General features: G+C 46.8%; 2 protein-coding genes across 3 annotated transcripts in view; one reads left to right on the forward strand and one right to left on the reverse strand.

Moving 5' to 3' along the window:
- Window positions 1–5,170, reverse strand: part of SDHC (succinate dehydrogenase complex subunit C) — a 37,114-nt gene extending 31,944 nt beyond the window's left edge. The window contains exons 1-2 of one of the 2 annotated variants that reach the window (XM_058700910.1): window positions 5,101–5,131; window positions 4,004–4,048 (exon numbers count right to left, since the gene is read on the reverse strand). In XM_058700910.1, the coding sequence (XP_058556893.1) occupies window positions 4,004–4,048; window positions 5,101–5,120 (65 nt within the window). In that variant the 5' untranslated portion in view covers window positions 5,121–5,131. Of the gene's footprint in view, window positions 1–4,003; window positions 4,049–5,100 lie in introns of both variants that reach the window. The other variant, XM_058700911.1, reaches the window with a different exon arrangement.
- A 3,689-nt stretch (window positions 5,171–8,859) lies between these two features.
- Window positions 8,860–14,101, forward strand: MPZ (myelin protein zero). The gene is given in 6 exon segments (XM_058700901.1): window positions 8,860–9,005; window positions 11,501–11,667; window positions 11,906–12,119; window positions 12,377–12,512; window positions 12,688–12,745; window positions 12,871–14,101. Coding segments are annotated over 6 exon segments (936 nt in total). The 5' UTR covers window positions 8,860–8,938; the 3' UTR covers window positions 13,165–14,101.
- Window positions 14,102–18,920: the final 4,819 nt, after the last annotated feature.

The following is an 18,920-nucleotide window of genomic DNA, read 5'->3' on the forward strand; positions in this document are numbered from 1 at the left end:
GGAGGCTTAACAGACTGAGCCACCCAGGCGCCCCTAAAAAAAATTTTTAGAGAAAAAAAAAGATTGGGGTAAAGAAGAAGAACAAGAATACAGCTCAGTTAACTGCTGCAAAGGGAGGAATTAAGAAGGCTGAAGAATAAGGGGTTTGTAGAAAGAGGGTCTTAAACATTAAGCTATCATTTTAGGAACTACCATCAAGTTCCCGACAACACAGATGAATTTCAAGTCAAAAAGTCTGTAATAGGGGCGCCCGGGTGGCTCAGTTAAGCACCTGACTCTTCATCTCAACTCAGGTCTTGATCTCAGGGTCCTGAGTTCAAACACTGCATTCATAGAGTCTACTTAAAAAAAAAAAAAAAAAAAGGGCGCCTGGGTGGCGCAGTCGGTTAAGCGTCCGACTTCAGCCAGGTCATGATCTCGCGGTCCGTGAGTTCGAGCCCCGCGTCAGGCTCTGGGCTGATGGCTCGGAGCCTGGAGCCTGTTTCCGATTCTGTGTCTCCCTCTCTCTCTGCCCCTCCCCCGTTCATGCTCTGTCTCTCTCTGTCCCAAAAATAAATAAAAAACGTTGAAAAAAAAAAATTTTAAAAAAAAAAAAAAAGTCTCTAATAGTGCAAAAAGTATGGGAACGCAAAGATTTCATGGACCACGTGAAGAGTTGCACCAAGAGGATACACAAGTTTTCTACTAAAAAGTTGCTATTTTCGAAATGCATCAAAATAGTACCAGAACTGCTCCTCAAGCCTAAGACTAAGATGTGCCTGGGCATTCTATGTAAAGAGAGTTTAACTGATCCAGAGAGCACACACGAACTGAAAAATACGACCACTAGGCCCCTCTATTCACATTATCATATCAAATCTTTCCAGAAGTATTTAAGAAAGGTATCAGAGTGAAGCGCTGGGATTAAAATGAAAAATATGTTGCTTCCACAAAAGTTTACTGTAGATCCCCTATGTGCAAGGCACCGTGGGGAAATAAAATCGCACTGAGGTCCGATGACCTTGTAAAAAAGCTCACAGTGTCCATCACACCATCGATATTAGAGGCACAAACGTTTCAAAATCCCTCTGCTTGACACTAGGACAGTGGAAGGGTACGCTATTTGAAGGTAAAATAATCCAGCCAACACTTCCTTCAGCTCCTCTCTCTCTCCAGCCCTGGAGACAAGAGGTGAATGCAGACATTGTGTACCCCAGGCTCCCAGAAGGAAGTGGGAACAAATCTCTTTAATCAATTGAAGTAATTGTGGTTCTGAAGTTCGCAGGACATGCATTCCGCACACCAGGCTAGGTCCAGTCACTCGGCTGCCCAGCAAGAGTTTGCAGATGTGGGCTGGAATCTACAGCACTCTGTCTAATGCTATTGTTTCCCAGACAAATGCCAACGTAAGCTTTCCACAAGGCCCTCACAGAAACTAGGTGCGCAAAGTCCATAGCCTTATCTGAAGCAGGACCAAAGTAGGTATCGATCCTTGCCTTTTGTGGGAAACCAGGAACTCTGGCAAGTTCCACCAAGGAACTTGGCGTTCTATGTTATGGCCAAAAAGTAATCGTACTTTGTTTTCTTTTTAATGAACAAGCCAGAACTTACCATTCTGGTTAGCACTGTCCCTTTCTAAATGCATTATACATGTGTACCCAAAAAATGTAACCGCTGTTCAAATCATTTGTGAAACTCTTCTCTGGACTGGGGTGACAACAGCGACACAGGAAGAATATTAAAGTAAAAACTGGAATTCCGGTTCTGCATAAATCATGTAACTTCAGGGGACCACTGAGCTTCAGCTTCTTTATTTGTAAAATGGGACTGAAAAGACCTACCTAATAGGTTGCTGGGAGGATTACGTAAGAAAATGGCCAGAAAATCATTCTCCAAACTGCAATTCGGCCCACATGTATAAGATACGACCAGTATTCCACTGGTTTCCCCCAAGGTCTTTAGAATTCACATCACATTCTTTTTAAAACCATCAGTGGTGATAAAAAGATTCATCTGCTGAAAATGGATTTGACTTTTGGGGGGATAAAAAGTTATTCAAAGCCAAGTCTATGGGATCAAACTAAATAAAACCATTTTTGGTCCAAAACAAGATGTGACTATAATATATTGAGTTTCTCTTATATGACCTCTAAACTTGATCTGATGGTATGCCAAAAAGTTTCAGAAATATCTGGGGTAAGAGCAACACTAAAATAGATGTATAACCTCAAAGAACAGGATGGAGAGAAATCACTTAAAGACGAAAATTCTGATTCATGACTGTTAGCCCCCACCCACTCCCAAACGACAACAGAAGTCATCCTTGATTTCTTTTCTCTCACCCCCATATATATGTGAGGCATCACCCAGTCCTATCAACGCTATCCAGGACTTCAGTCCATTGTTTTAGTCCTTATCCTCTCCACTTCTCACAAAGAGAACTGTAAGAGGAGCTCCTGAACTGATCTCCCTACCATCAGTCTCTTGCCAATCATTCAATATTACCAAAGCTAACTTACTGAAAAATAAAGCTGATTTCATTGGTCTTCTGCCCAAAGTCTTTTAAGAGTTCCCCGTTGCTTGTAGTGTAAGGTCCACACCGTAGCCAAACAAGGCCCTTCTCAACACGGCCCACTCCAACTCTCTGGACCCATTCTCCTCCAAATTCCCGTCAGCCCCTTATATGTCTGCCACGCTGAGTATTGCACTACACCCAGACAGAGCAAGCCCTCTTAGGACTATGTGCCCTCGCTCATGCTCTTCTCTGATTGGAACCTCCCTCACAGTCTGATTAAACTCATCCTTGAAAACCCAACAACTCCTGGATGGCAACTTCAGTTTCTTTCGCCTTACTTGCTGCCCCTGCCATGCCTCACACCGCTTCTTCGTATCTCTATAGCAACACATATTATGGTGCTTAATAATTAATCTATTTATCGCCTCTACTAGACTTTGAGCTCCTCAAGGATAAGACTGGAATGCTCTGTGTCTATAACACCTATGATAATGTCTGACACGTAGAAGAGGCTCAAAAAAAAAAAAAAGGTTTGTAAATGAGGTATGCTTATTTTAAGAAGCAGCCTTATATATTTAAAGTTAAGCCTTATTTTTAGAGGGTTTCACAGGTAGTATTTTATATGATGAGCAACGTGCACATAGTTAACAACTCTTGGCGATTCTGTGCCTAAGCGGCATGAACTTTATTAGACAGAAGCCTAGCTGTTCTTTGCTTAGTTCTCCATCTCCGTCTTGGCTTTGGCAAATCATTCCTTGACTAAATGCCAATGGCGTTGCATCACTCGGCTGGTTATTCATTCCTGGCTAGTCTGTGAACTGTTTAGGGAATATACAAAATATAGAGCACTATTTAAAAGCCATGATGTACGGTACTTTGAAAACTAATCATTTTTAGTTAGCCAATTAGCCAACATTAAAAATGTTTAGCCAATGCTTCTTTTAAGTAGGCCCAAGTTATTACTATTTTCACTCACAGATGAGCATTGATGACCTTGACTTGTCCAAAATAAATGGAACTAGTGACACTAGAACTAGAATCTAGCTCCTAGGATTTCTTAGAAGGTATTTTTCTTTGAGGCTAAGTTAGCACGTTATAAACAGTTCCAAATCCCTCTAGTGAAATGGAATTAGACTCAGAATTTCAATCAGAAAAAGAAATTGTTGTTGTTTTTTTAATTCCCTATGCCCCCTCCAAAGAAATCCCTTGTGAAAAAAGAAGAGAGAGGCGCCCTTCCCATGAGCTTCAGATTAATACTAATGAAAAAGAAGTCTATTTCTTGGCATTGAATCCTAGTGGTGACAGTCGTACACATCTCAAAATGATACTGTCTGGACATATTTACTGAGTATAATTGTCACCTTCCAAACAATAATCCTGAAACTCCTAAAACGAACTGTTTAGAACCAACGTGATCATTTCAAGCTAAACATTAATTCTACCAAAAGGCCCCCGACATCCACCAAAATACATCAAGGATTCAAAATCATTCAGTTACGGTAAAACTACCTGGAATAAAGAGTGCAGTTCTGGCAAGACTGGGGCTGGCAACACCTTAGGAAAAAAAGATACATTTGGAAATGAGAGGGAAGGAGGAAAATGATGGATTAAGATACCCCACTCCTGATCTCAACTCCGAAAGGAATCGTTCTGTCACACAGAAAAACTAAATAAAGTCCCTCTATTTTTATACTGGCTGTACTGCTGTGGAAAGAGAAATAAGAAGGCATTTGGGGAAATCAGGAATTAAATCTCAACGACATTAAAACTAACTTTCCATAACAAATAGTTTCCAAAAATAGGCCTGGCACGAAACTATGCTGGGATTTGTACCGGGAGTGTCTAAAGTCACTCGAGTTGCCGCGCCTAGAAAGGCTCTGAGTGGAGAATGAGGTCTAGACAGTGGACGGGACAGAATAGAAGAAAATCTAGGATACTTCTCCGGGCGGCGAATGACCTTGTATAGAAAAACTGAGACATCCACTCCCTACCCCACATAGAAAGATAAACTGAAACTGAATTCCCTGGGCTGCTTTAGGACAGTAGAGCGACCGCTATGGGCGCTATTTCTAATCGCCGGCGCGGTAGGGATCCAGGACTCCTGTCCCCTCCCCCAGGGGCCCGTTAGGAACTCAGTGTCCACTCGTTGCCAGCAACTAGTGTCTGCAGGAGTTCGAAGCAAAAGCAAAGTACACCAAGATCTCTCTTCCCGAGGCCCGAATAAGAGCTCGAAGTCGTACGATCGACGGTCCGCTGACCTCGAAGTCCTAACTATTTACTCTCTCGGAGCGTGGCTCTGGGTGCAGCCCCGAACGCAACCTGGGGGGGCAAGTATTGAAGCTGGGGGAAGGAGAAGGGGCGACAGCCGCGCGACTCCTCGGTAAGGAGTTCAGGAGGAGATAACGGGCCCGTGACCCCGGGGACCGGAGCAGCTGGGGGGGGGGGGGAAGGGAACGGGCCCTAGGACGCCAGGGCGCGCGACCTGCGCACCCACGGGCCCTTCCCCCGCCCCGGGACGGTGCAAACAGTCGTCAGCAAGACAGGAGGAGCAGCGCAGGCCTCCCCAGGGCCGCGGACACAGACCCCCAGCCCCGGGATAAAGTCACCTCAACAGGAAAGCAGCCATCTTGAGTTCCGGCCTGGACGGAAGTGACGCACAACGTCTCCGCCACTTGGGGGCGGGGCTATGTCACGTGACGCCTCCGGCTCTTTAAAAGGCTCGCAGCGGTCCGCCTCCGCGTTGTTCACGCTTGATTTTTTTCTGCTTTTGTGTGTGTGCACGGCTTCCCTCGGCTGGCTTCTGCTAGAATTTGTCAGGGGGTCGGCAGAAATGGCGCTGACTCAGACTCTGCGGTCTGCGTTTCACCTGTGAACATATTCATTTTGCTTCGCACCACTGAACTTCTGACTTGCCCTGATTCTTCACCAGGGACTCCAGAATAGTTTCGCTCTCCCTCTTTCCCAGGTAGGCCGGCCGAGGCTCCCAGGGAAACGGGCTCCATCCGTTCTGATGGGAAGCTCCACAACAGAGTACAGAGAACACGAGTTGAGGCCCAAGTTGAGGAAGGATCGTGAGAACTACGTAGACCACCATCCCAAGGCCTGGGAGCCTCGTCTAACCACCTGGATCAGCTCTGTGCCCACAATTCCTGGGCTTGAACTGCCGCCTGAGCTGGACGCCCACTAGCCAAATACAACACTCCTTTGTTCCTTGTTTCAAGACTGTGTGGGTGACGCCCACAGGCAGAAGAACCTGGAGTGGGGGAGAACTCGCTTTGATTTATACACACACACACACACACACACATATATGGTTTTGAGGAACCCAAGCACTGCAATCAATTGCAGAGCATTTGTGACTTAAGGAAGAAAAAGGGAGACAGGAATAGAAAATTGAAAAAGTTCTTGAGTCTTTTTGCGGGCGAGGGCGGGGCAAAGAGAAGTGAAGGAGACAGCCTAGAGCAACTCCTATTCTACAATAAAACATTCAGCTAACATTACTATTCAGATCTCATTTATATTTAGCACTCCTGCACTTTCAGGATTTAAATAGCACAAATTCACTTATCTCTGCATCAAATGAAAATCCTGTTGTGCATTTCTATAATACTTGACAAAGAAAGCACTTTTATAGACTTTTGGACTGTTCAGAGACCTTAGCGGCTCTCTAACTTTAGTTTCTATTCAGTGCAGGGATCTATAAAACATTGATGGCCACTCATCTTCAGCACTCTTAACACATTCGGTAAAGGTTCCCTCAAAACACAAGTTTTTGTTTTTTTTTAGTAAACTGCTTAATCATTAGAAAGTTGTTACATTCAAATAAAGTTTTCTGGGGAGCCTGGCTGGATTAGTCAGTGTAGCATATGACCCTTGATCTCAGGGTTGTGATTTCGAGCCCCACATGGGTGTAGCGATTACTTACAAGTAAAATCTTTAAAAAAATAAAGTACAGTTTTCTGCTATTGAACTTCCAGTCATTGGGGTGTCCGAGTAGCTCAGTCAGTTAAGCGTCCTACCCTTGATTTTGGCTCAGATAGTGATCTCACAGTTCATGGGTTTGAGCCCAGGATTGGACTCTGCACTGACAGCACAGGAGCCTGTTTGGGATTCTCTCTCTACCCCTCCTCTACTCACTCATGTGTGCACACAGAATAACAATAAATAATAATTAATTATATATATAATGAATTTATTTAAAGAGCTAAGTAAAGGAGGCATATACATATATGCCTATAAAGTTATATATATATAAACTTTTTGTAGAGGATGTGAAAGTGCTTCAGGGGATTCAAAAACACAAACGTAATTGTCCTCAAGCAGCTTGTGCCTTAGCAGGATCAGTAAGTAAATACAACAAAGAAAGTAGCAACCCCGTGAAAGAGGTATAGGTAAAAGGGGTGGATGAAAGCGGAAAGTGGGTCATTTGCAGCTGGGGAGACGTGGTTAGGGAGGTGTAATTGACTACAACATCCCATGAACATTTACTGATAATTTTGCCTGTGGAGTTTATGATCAAGTCCCACATTTAGAGTTCCACAGTTCAAATCCAATACTAATCTTGGAACCCTCCATCTCCTGTGTAAGGAGATGACTGGTAGGTACCAGGAGCCTGTGGCTTTACAGGTGAACCTGCAGTGCTCCCAATCGCAGGAAAACAGTGGCCTCTTCCCTCAAATTAACCTGTAGGGCTCACAACTGATTGAAATTATTTACACTGAAATTCAAACAAGATACTAAGTCAAGCCCCTTATCACCAGGGTTTATCTTTAAAATAAGCAGGAGAGAAAAGCAGGGTCTATCCAAGGCCTGAGATCAGAGAAAGAAAGGGGGGAAAAGAAGGGGAAACATTTCAAATGGAAGTATGAGAGGTTCAGTGAAAAACAAAATCATTTCAGATAATCCCAAGAAGGGAAACAAAGGAGACAACAATTAGGAGAGCTCTGGTGGGAATGATTTTTTTTTAGCCAGGTTTGTCTTAAAACTCAGCTCTGACCATGTGGACACTCCCATCTCTAACCCAAAATATCACCCTCAAACCATCAGGAAATTCTTATGATGAACCAATGAAGCCCACCCTCTTTCATTTGCCGTTTAATGCCTTTCACCAATTGGCTTCAACTTTCCTGTACAGACTTGTTTCCTATGATGCCCCTCATGTTCCCCTAAATCAAGTCAAAGTGGAGGCCACAAGATCTGCCTTGAATATCCTCAGTACTTCAGAAACCTACACACACACACACATTTTCTTCTGTCTTTGTTTTTGCTTTTGCTATATCTGCCTGGATAACTTCACTACCCATTCCTTTTCTTCAAAATGGCACACATCCTTCAAAGCTGGTCCATATCTAAAGTTGCCTTCTAGACACAACTCCCCTGCCTCTGAACTTCATTTATTAAATGGTTTGTTTTTGTTTTTAACCCTCCGTTACTAACTTAATCTCCCGGATGTTTGTGAACTACTGCGCATGTTCAAGCAGATCTGGTTGTGCCCTCCTTGGTATACTAAGCACTCGGTTCATCACTCTGCTATGGCAAGCATGATGGTTGATCACGTTGGGTATTGATGGATTTGTCCTTTGGTCCTCCCCTCTCTGCCCCCCGCCAACTAGATTTTAAACTCCTTCAAGGAGAAACTTAATTTTTATTCCTCTTTCTGTTACCCACAAACCCATACTTTACATATAGCTGGCATTCAATACAATTGTGTTGCCTTGTCCTAAATCGCAATGGACTTAAACTGCAGCATGAAGCATTGAAAGATTCCCTGACAAAGAGGGAAAGCTCGGGGAAATTATTTCCTGGATATTTTCCAGTGGAGAAAGCTTCTATCAGGGAAGAATCACCCAGGATGCAGGGAGATGCGGGGTGGGGAGAAGGACTCCCAAATGACCTGGTCATCTCAAGAAGCCTATAATGCAACCAACAGTCATCGAAAAAATTAAAAATTAAAATGAAAAAAAGACAAGGGATATCCCATTTTCAGAGTTCCCTGGGGGAGCCATTCTCTGGGAAGGAGGCTATAGAGAAATTCCCTCTCATGGCCTAAGGATTCAGGTTCCCCTGCCCATCTATCCCTCGGAGAAGTGTGTTTATGTCCCTTTTTCTGTCCCTCTCCCTCACCTCCCCACCCCCCCAGGCATTCCAGCCTAGGGCAGGGGGAGGCCATCAGACACAAAGCCCTCTGTGTATGGGGTGGTATGTGTCCCCCCCACCCCTCCACCGAGAGGACACAATGCCCCTTCTGCTCCCTGTACTCTTCCCCCCTCCCCACCACCTCTCAACTGCACATGCCAGGCTGCAATTGGTTACTGGCTCAGGACAGCCCCCTCATACTGGGGCCCCAGGGGATTTTAAGCGGATTCCAGGAACCCCCCGCTCAGTTCCTTGTCCCCCACTCTCCCATCCCCACAGACGCTCCGAGCCCTTGCCCCTGCCCCAGCTATGGCTCCTGGGGCTCCCTCGTCCAGCCCCAGTCCTATCCTGGCTGCGCTGCTCTTCTCCTCTTTAGGTAAGTGGAGCCACCCCAGTCTGGGAGCCCTGGAGCTCAGCTTGCCTCTCAGCAACCTTCTCCCTGCCTTCACTGCATGCCCCACCGCCACCAAAGAGTGAGCAGGAGCAGGAAGGTGATATTATAGTCGGAGAAAAAATATATATAGCTTAGAGGGAGACAATAAAGGTATTCTGTGAAGGGAGAAGGTAAAAGAGCATAGAGAGCTTCCCTGAGGTGGACCTGACTGGACCCAGGTTGGAAGGTAGTAACATGCCCCCAAAGCCATGCTGAGCACCTGGTGGGAAGCAGTGTTATGGTGTGGTAAGGAACAGGACAGACAGACACCTGGGTCGGGTACCTAATCATTCCCTAGCAGTGCCTGAGGCACTTAACCTTAGTTCCCCTGAATAGGAAGGTAGGGGAACGTGATCTAAGGAAGGAGCCCAAGGTCTGTGGTCCCAACTCCTCGAATCCTTTATCTCTTGGTGCCTCAGTTTCTCTCTGTGGATCCACTGTCTATTATGCAGGCAAAAGGAGTAGGAGGGAGGTTCTATGAGATTCTAAGATCTTGTCCATCTAAAGCAGTCTTCCTTTATAAGGTGACCAAACCCTTTCTCACCCCATGGCAGATGTTGGGTGGGCAAGTGAAAGTCAAAAGTAGGGATATTTGAATGGACAGTTCCCTTCTCCAAACGGCCCCAAAGCCTAACACAATAGATGAGTAGTAGGCAAATTGGGGGTCGGGGAGAACGGCTCAGAATATCAGCTCTTTGAGTCCTAACCCCAGAATCCAGACCCTTCTGGGTGCTGTGCTGGACTAGTCTGGGACACCCAGAGAAAATGTTAAAGATAAGGAGTTGGAGAAGGTCATAGTGAGGGCAATGGGGAGGAGTGTTGGAGAATAAGGAAGAGGGTTCTGTTCTAGCACCTGTCCCTCTCATAGTACCATTGAGCAGGGCTGAAGGGCAGTGGTTGATGTTAGAACAGGAGGAATAGAAGTTAGATCCAATGAATAACCTTCATTGTTGCATTTGGGATTCCCAAGAGACCTCTAAGGAGAAGCGGGCCACTGATCTTGCATGCTGAGGTGGGAGATTTGAGACTATGGAGCAGGAGTGGGGGGTGGTGATGGGGTCTGGGGATGGCAGGAGCCCCCAACATTGGTCAGACAATGGGTCTCTGTTTGTTTGGTCGCTTCCTCCCCCTCCCATAGAACAAAAGGGTCTACAGTTGCCCCCACCCCGGGCCAGCCCACACACATAATCTCCCTGGAATGGCCTTCCTTGTGTGGGTGAGTCTTGGGAGTGGCACTGGGCCAGCATGGCCAAGAGGAGGGTGACAAGGGTCAAGCCACAGAGGGCTCACATGCAAAGTCATCTGAGCTCTGAGCTTGGGATCTTCCTCTGTACCCAACTTCCCCTGAGAAGCTCCCTGACCTCCCAGTCGACAGCAAGCTGTATGGCAACCAGAGATGTAGCAGCGAGGACAGTTGGGCCAGGAAAAAAACAGTCTTAATTATCTTCATTTTTTTTTTTCTGTGAGAAATTTGAATGTGTGATGCTGTGAAATACTACGCAGCTGTTAAAAATAAGATTGATCTCTATGAATCAACATGGGAAGTTCCCTCAGACACATAGGCATATTATACATCCTCTCAAGTGAAAAAAGCCAAGTACAATATAATGCAATGTATCTCAAAAAGGAAAGAAAAGCTCCATAAGACAAAACTATTTCATGTTTTGAGTTTGTTGGGTTTACACTGCACTTGATACATAGAAAACGGTTACTTACTAAACTGATCGACAGTGGTCATATTTGGGAGGGGACTACAGGAAAAGCATTTGTTGGGGGAGGCATCAAGAAAGACTCTAGCGGGGCGCCTGGGTGGCCCAGTCGGTTGAGCGTCTGACTTTGGCTCAGGTCATGACCTTGCGGTTTGTGAGTTCAAGCCCCACGTCGGGCTCTGTGCTGACAGCTCAGAGCCTGGAGCCTGCTTCTGATTCTGTGTCTCCCCCTCTCTCTCTGCCCCTCCCTGACTCATGCTCTCTCTCTGTCTCAGAAATAAAGAAGCATTAAAAAAAAATTTTTTTTAAAGAAAGACTTTAGCTTTATCTCTATTTGAATGGTTTCTAAAAAAGAATGCAATATGTATTACCATATAACTTATAAATTAAAATTTTTTTAAGCCTGCATCTTAGGGGTACCTTAAGAGTTAAATACTGACCCAAAGGGAAAGGGAGACTTGGAGACAGAATCCACCTTCTGGAAGTCCTCAAGAGAGTTCTGTTACTGCTGATTTCATTTCCTCTTATGAACACACTGAACTTGAACCCAACGCAGCGTTTCTGCCTAACTCTTCAGCTGGCCCAGAGAAATCTGGGCTTGACAGTGGATCATTTCTGCCCCAGCTTTGCTGTGGTCTCTACTCAGCCCTTGGCTTCCTATTGGTCTCGCTTCCTCTGGATCCCTTAGTGGGTCCCGGGCGCCCATCTGACTCCCCTCTCTGCTTGCAGTGCTCCCCCTGGCCCAGGCCATTGTGGTTTACACGGACAAGGAGGTCCATGGCGCTGTGGGCTCCCGGGTGACCCTGCATTGCTCGTTCTGGTCCAGCGAGTGGATCTCAGATGACATCTCCTTTACCTGGCGCTACCAGCCCGAAGGGGGCCGCGATGCTATCTCGGTGAGTGCCTGGGGGCGTCCTGGGATTGGATAACCAAACGGTGCTCTGAAGAACAACAGAAAAGAGCACTTGGGCAACCGAGGGGACATCCTTTGAGCCCTAACCCTAACTGTGGCAAGGTAAGTAGCCATCTGACTAGGGCCTATCTACACTGTCTCCCCCACCCCCAACTACCCTCTCCAGCCCAGGAGCCCTTACCCTGAGGCTAGACCCACATACTTCCCCTCATTCCTCATAGATCTTCCACTATGCCAAGGGACAACCCTACATTGACGAGGTGGGGACCTTCAAAGAGCGCATCCAGTGGGTAGGGGACCCTCACTGGAAGGATGGCTCTATTGTCATACACAACCTGGACTACAGTGACAACGGCACTTTCACCTGTGACGTCAAAAACCCACCAGACATAGTGGGCAAGACTTCTCAGGTCACACTCTATGTCTTTGAAAAAGGTGTGAGAGGAGATGGCCCAGGGGGTCTGGCAATACCGGGAGGACTGGGGGTGGGGGGTGGGGGGTGGGGGGGAGGGAAGGGCTGGGGGAAGAGGCAAAATACCTGGGCTAATGCCCTTCAGGCTCTGGGAGGGCGGGCAGAAGACAGCCGTGGCTGAGCGCTGTCCATCGGAAACAGCAGGGAATGGGTGTGGGGCCAGGAACCCAAAGGTGCGTGGCCCCGCTCACCCCTTTACTTGTTTTCCCTCCCCTCCTAGTGCCTACGAGGTATGGGGTGGTGCTGGGAGCCGTGATCGGCGGTGTCTTGGGGGTGGTGCTGTTGCTCCTGCTGCTTTTCTATCTGACCCGATACTGCTGGCTACGCAGACAGGCGGCCCTGCAGAGGAGGCTCAGGTAAGGGGAGCCTGGCGACCCTCCCTTTAACCCCGCTGTTCCCCATCGGGGCAGAAACTTCTTGCGGGGGGGCGGGGTGGGGGGGGAGCGGCAAAGGGAGGAGGAAGCTATAGCTGCTCTCCAGGGGGCCCGGGCCTGGAGCAGGGCAAACCCACAGCACCGCCTTTCCCTGCAGCGCCATGGAGAAGGGGAAATTGCACAAGGCTGCGAAGGACTCGAAGCGCGGCCGGCAGGTCAGTGGAACTCGGGGCCTGGACAAGGCGCGGAGCTACCTGGCAGCAGTAAGGGATGGGATGGGACCAGGGTGGGGCTGGGCCCCCCCCAGAAGGGTGACTGAGGTGTGACCCCCTCCCTGCAGACGCCAGCGCTGTATGCCATGCTGGACCACAGCAGAAGCACCAAAGCTGCCAGTGAAAAGAAGGCCAAGGGGCTGGGGGAGTCTCGCAAGGATAAGAAATAGCGGTTAGCGGGCCGGGCGGGGGGTCGGGGGTCAGGGCGGGAGCCCACCAAAGGCTCTCAGGTGGTGGTCATAGAGATGGAACTGCGGAAGGATGAGCAGAGCTCGGAGCTCCGGCCTGCGGTCAAGTCCCCCAGCAGAACCAGCCTCAAGAACGCCCTCAAGAACATGATGGGTCTGGACTCCGACAAGTGACCACCCCCCTGGGCCCTCCCAGAGCAGGGGGACCGAGGCTCCTCTTCTTCCCCCCGTCTAGGTGCTTTCCTCCTTAACTCCCCAGCCCTGCCCTGCCCTCAGCACCCTTTGAGATGTAAGTTTCATTCCAAAGTTCATACCCCAGGCCCCTCCCATCTCCCCCCACCTGCACCCACGGCTTTCTGGGAACCCAGGGGCCTCACCCTCCCCTTCACCGGCCCCAAGGACTGTGTGTTTGGTGCCCGTCCCTCTGGCACCGAGAAGAAAGGGACCTTGATACCCCGTGCCTCAGCTCCAGGCCACCTGGCATTTCCATCCCTTGCGGCACCCGGCCTGTCCCTCCTTCTTTTCTTTCTGACCCTCCCTCCCCTTCATCAGGTGGCCCGGCTCCATATTCTGTCCTCCCGGCTAACACCCAGAACATCCAGATCAGACTCTCCTTCAGGGTTTATTTAGGTTGTTAGTTATTTTTTATTTTTTAATCCAGTCTTGTTTGTTTGTTTACCGGCGCCCTCCCCCCATGACTGAGTACCAATGACGTCATGTGGTTTTTGCATTTCCCCCTCCCCCCTCCCCATTAAATCCTTCATGGAGAGCTAGCCCAAGCAGAGGGGCCCCTGGTCCTCAATCCTCAGCTACAGGACTGGTGCCCCTGACCACTTTAGGGCACCGTTCTGGGACTCGAGGTCATGGGGAAGGAGAGACAGAGAGAGACAAAGAATCCTCACAGGTCAGGGCATTGAGGACGGGGCAAATAAGCCTTAAGAAAGGGCTTTAAACAACGAAACAGAAAGGAAAAATAAACAGGAAGTGGGGGGGGAGGGGAAGGCTGCACTCCCAGCCACAGGGGACTCTTAGGATTTTTCTACATTCTGTATATTTCTTCTCAAACTCCCAAATGTCCTTAAATGTTTAATAAACACTGACATTTCCAGAAGTGCTGCCTCCATCTCCAACTTCCTCATTCTCCTGGGAATATCCCTGCCCCCTATTCCATCCCCGGCCCCCTACGTTCCCCCATCCTTCCCCTCTCCCAGTCCTCTTCCTCATCACCTGGTTTCGGTTGTTAAGAATTTGGCTTTATGTTACGGACCTTCCATAGTACAGTGGAAAGAACTCTGAAATAGGCTCACAAGACGCCTTCAGCAAATATCCAGTGAGTTTATCCTGTGTGCTGAACTGTGTATCAGCCTCTGTGTTTACATGGGTTAGAACACAGACTCCCTCTTTACCAAGATCTGAGTTTTTAAAATATGCCCACCCATCTGTGTGGCCCATGGCTGGTTATTTGACTTTTCTGTTTCTGCCTTTGTAAATTGAGATGATACCTGCCCTGCTAAATTTTTTTGAGAAGCAAATGAGATCCTGTATATGGAAACCTTTGTAAACCATAAATGGATATGCAACTAAGATATTAAGGATCAGTCTTTTAAAGATGTTTCTACAGGGGCGCCTGGGTGACTCAGTTGGTTGAGTGTCCGGCTCTTGATTTCGGCTCAGGTCATGATCCCAAGGTCATGGGATTGAGCCCCACAGCAGGCTCCTCACTGATCATGGAGCCTGCTTGGAATTGTCTCTTTCTCTCTCTTTCTCTCTCTCCCTCTCCCCCTCTCTCTCTCCCCCTCCCCACTGTCTCCCTCTCTAAAAAGATTGCTTGAAGATATTTCTACATCTTGCCTAAAGGATTACACTTTACGAATTAGCATAAATCCCATTCCCCCTACCAACACAGGCATGTGTAACTTTAGTTGGTGCACTATTTTAGCTATGCTATTAATACCTTATTATCTAGTTTGTTGGTAAGCTAACGTAGGTACACCATTAATGGCCTGGGATACTAAAATTATTGTGGAAAGATATATATAAAAGTTTCCTGGGGGGTCACTGATGGCAAAAAAAACCCCAAGACTCCTGCAAGTTATTTCTTCACCTTCTTAAGAGGTTAAAGATAAGATTTTTTTTTATTTTTTTTAATTTTTTTTTTTTTAATTTATTTTTGAGACAGGGAGAGACAGAGCATGAACAGGGGAGGGTCAGAGAAAGGGAGACACAGAATCGGAAACAGGCTCCAGGCTCTGAGCCGTCAGCACAGAGCCCGACGCGGGGCTCGAACTCACGGACCGCGAGATCATGACCTGAGCCGAAGTCGGTCGCTTAACCGACTGAGCCACCCAGGCGCCCCAAAGATAAGATTTTTTAACACCGGCTTTGCCCAAATCCAGAGTGCTTTCATTTATTTCAAGCCATGTCTTCCGCTTTTTTATTTTTTTATTAAAAAACATTTTTTTTTAAAATTTTAGAGAGACAGTGTGCACAAGTGGGGGTGGAGAGGAGCAGAGAGAGAGAGAGAGAGAATCTTAAGCAGGCTTCATGCTCAGCTCAGAGCCCCCAACACAGGCCTAGATCCCATAACTCTGGGATCAAGACCTGAGCCTGAAATCAAGAGTCGGACACGCAACTAACTGAGCCACCCAGGCAGCCCGGTCTTCTACTTTTTTATAAAGAAAAATTAACCCAAATTCATTTTAATACAAAAGCGAATAGATTTCATTGGATAAATGCAAATCAAAACTACAATGAGATAAACCACTTCACACCCATTAGGATGGCTCCTATCAAAAAACCAAAACAAGGGGCACCTGGGTGGCTCGGTTGAGCATCCGACTTCAGCTCAGGTCATGATCTCACGGTCTGTGAGTTTGAGCCCCACATTGGGCTCTGGGCTGACAGAGCCTGGAGCCTGCTTCGGATTCTGTGTCTCCCTCTGTCTCTCTTCCCCTCCCCCACTCATGCTCTCTCTCTCTCTCTCTCTCTCTCTCTCTCTCCCTCTCTGTCAAAAATAAATAAACATTAAAAAAAAACCCAACAAAACAAAACACAATGACAAGTGCTGGAGAGGATGTGGAAAAATTAGAAGCCTTGTACCCTGTTGGTGGGAATGTAAAATGGTACAGCCCCTGGGGAAAACAATATGGAGATTTTTTAAATAATGAAATATAGAATTACCATATGATTCAACAATTCAACTTTTGGATGTATACCCAAAAGGATTGCAAGCAGGGCCTTAAAGAGGTATTTGTACAGCCCTGTTCCCAACAGTATTATTCACAGCAGCTAAAGTGTGGAAGCAACCCAAATGTCTGTGGATGGGTGATCAGAGAAGCAAAATGTGGTATATGCATGCAATTGACTATTCTTCAGAAAGGAAGAAAATTCTGACTTATGCTACAACGTGATTGAACTTGAGGACACTATGCTATGTAAAATAAGCCAGTCACAAAAAAGACAACTATCGTGTGATTCCACTTATAGGATATGTACTTAGAGTAGTCCCGATCGTCCAGACAGAGAGTAGAATGGTGGTTTCCGGGGACTGAGGGAAGGGGAGACAGAGGAGTTATTGTTTAATAGGTGTAGAGTTTCAGTTTTATAAGACGAAGAGTTATGGTGACGGAAAATGGTGACGGCTGCAGAGTATTACAGATGTGCGTAATACCGCTGAACTGTACAAAAAAAAATAGTTAAGATGGTAAATTTTTTAAGTGTATTTATTTCTTTTATATTATAAACATATATTTATTTTGAGAGAGAGAGTGAGTAGGGGAGGGGCAGAGAGAAAGGGAGAGACAGAATCCCCAGCAGGCTCCACACTTTGAGCACAGAGCCCGTTGCGGGGCTCTGTTCCAGGAACTGAACCATGAGATCGTGACCTGCGCCGAAATCAGGAGTCCGGACGCTCTACCGACTGAGCCACCCAGGTGCCCCAAGATCGTAGATTTTATGTGAAGGGTATTTTATCACAATGCCAAAAAAATGGAAAATCAAGGCTAATAGAGGCCATATAGCTTTTTTAGGGGGGGAGAAGAAGTTTAGTCACAACTCAATGAAGTTGAGAGTCTGAGCTGAAGAGTCCTTACCAGTGGAACAGACTACAGAGTCCAGAAACATGCAAATAAGTGTGAGGCTATATTATATTATGAAAGTAACATTCTAGTTCAGTAGTAAATAAATGGATTATTTAATAAAAGATATCAGCATAATTGACATGTGTGTCTGGAAGAAAACAAAGTAAGATCTTTATCGTTTTGTATTCAAAATTAAAATCAAATGTAAAAAAAAATATATATATATATATATTTACAAATATATATATATATACAAATATATATACAAATATCAAAAGTGGGGGGGGGAAGCAATATTCAACTTAAGATGATTGTTGACCTGTGACCATCAAATGTAGCTTTCATTTGGATAAACAAATAACACATCATGTATAAGAATATTTGTTTAATCTCCAGATGAGGAAGTCTTTTAAGCAAGTCAGGAAGTTCAGAAATCTTATAATAAGCGCATAAAATCTTGAACCACTTTAACGGAACAATATATTAGAAATGAAACTAGGGGCACCTGGGTGACTCAGTCAGTTGAGGAACCAACTTTTGATTTCAGCTCAGGTCATGATTCCAGGGTCGTGGGATTGAGCCCTGCATCGGACTCCATGATGAACGAGGAGCCTGCCTAAGATTCTCTGTCTCCTTCTACCCCTACCCCACTTGAGTGCACGAGCGCTCGCTCTCTCTCTCTCTCTCTCTCTTTCTCTCTCTCTCTCCCTCTGCCCCTCCTCCCCTTGTCCCACCCCTCCACTCCCCAGCCCCCACCCCCCCACTCATATGCACCTGTCTCTCAACATTCAACATTATCAACCACTTCCTCTTTCTGGTACCACTCTAATTCTTGGCTTCCTTGAAACTTTATCCTCGTGTTTCTCCTCCCTATTTGAGAAATCATGAATTCATCCTAAAGTAGAGATTGAAGCAACCTGGGGGGCGCCTGGGTGGCTCAGTCGGTTAAGCGGCCGACTTCGGCTCAGGTCATGATCTCACGGTCCGTGAGTTCGAGCCCCACGTCGGGCTCTGTGCTGACAGCTCAGAGCCTGGAGCCTGTTTCAGATTCTGTGTCTCCCTCCCTCTCTGACCCTCCCCCGTTCATGCTCTGTCTCTCTCTGTCTCAAAAATAAATAAACCTTAAAAAAAAATTAAAAAAAAAAAAGACACAACCTGGAAGACATCTTTTGTTTGTCCCACGTGATGTGTTATTTGTTTATCCAAATGAAAGCTACATTTGATGGTCACAGGGCAACAATCATCTCAAGTTGAATATTGCTTCCCCTCCCCCCACTTCAAGTGAGGCCTCCATACTCACTGCTCTCTTCCCTACCTGCCTGACGACTCTTAGTGTATGAATTTGCTACCCTGCCTGAAAACACCTAAGAAATTGGACAACTATTCATGTGTGGAGCGAGGGTGGGGTAGGGAGGCTGCAGTCAGACTTACACACACAGACTTACACACACACGCAGACTTACACACACTCCTCACAGCTCCTCAAACAGGCCATCCGTCACGATGCTCATCTGGCTACGTTAGTTACTCCTCAGAATAAAATGGCTAATTTAGGGGCGCCTGGGTGGCGCAGTCGGTTAAGCGTCCGACTTCAGCCAGGTCACGATCTCGCGGTCCGTGAGTTCGAGCCCCGCGTCAGGCTCTGGGCCGATGGCTCGGAGCCTGGAGCCTGTTTCCGATTCCGTGTCTCCCTCTCTCTCTCTGCCCCTCCCCCGTTCATGCTCTGTCTCTCTCTGTCCCAAAAATAAATAAAAAACGTTGAAAAAAAAATTAAAATGGCTAATTTAGACCAACACATATCTAAAACAAGCAAATAGAAAATGTTGTCACATCGCTATAGTCCTCATTTCT

This window comes from Neofelis nebulosa, chromosome 15, assembly GCF_028018385.1.
Source record: "Neofelis nebulosa isolate mNeoNeb1 chromosome 15, mNeoNeb1.pri, whole genome shotgun sequence".
In the NCBI taxonomy this organism is placed as follows: Eukaryota; Metazoa; Chordata; class Mammalia; order Carnivora; family Felidae; genus Neofelis; species Neofelis nebulosa.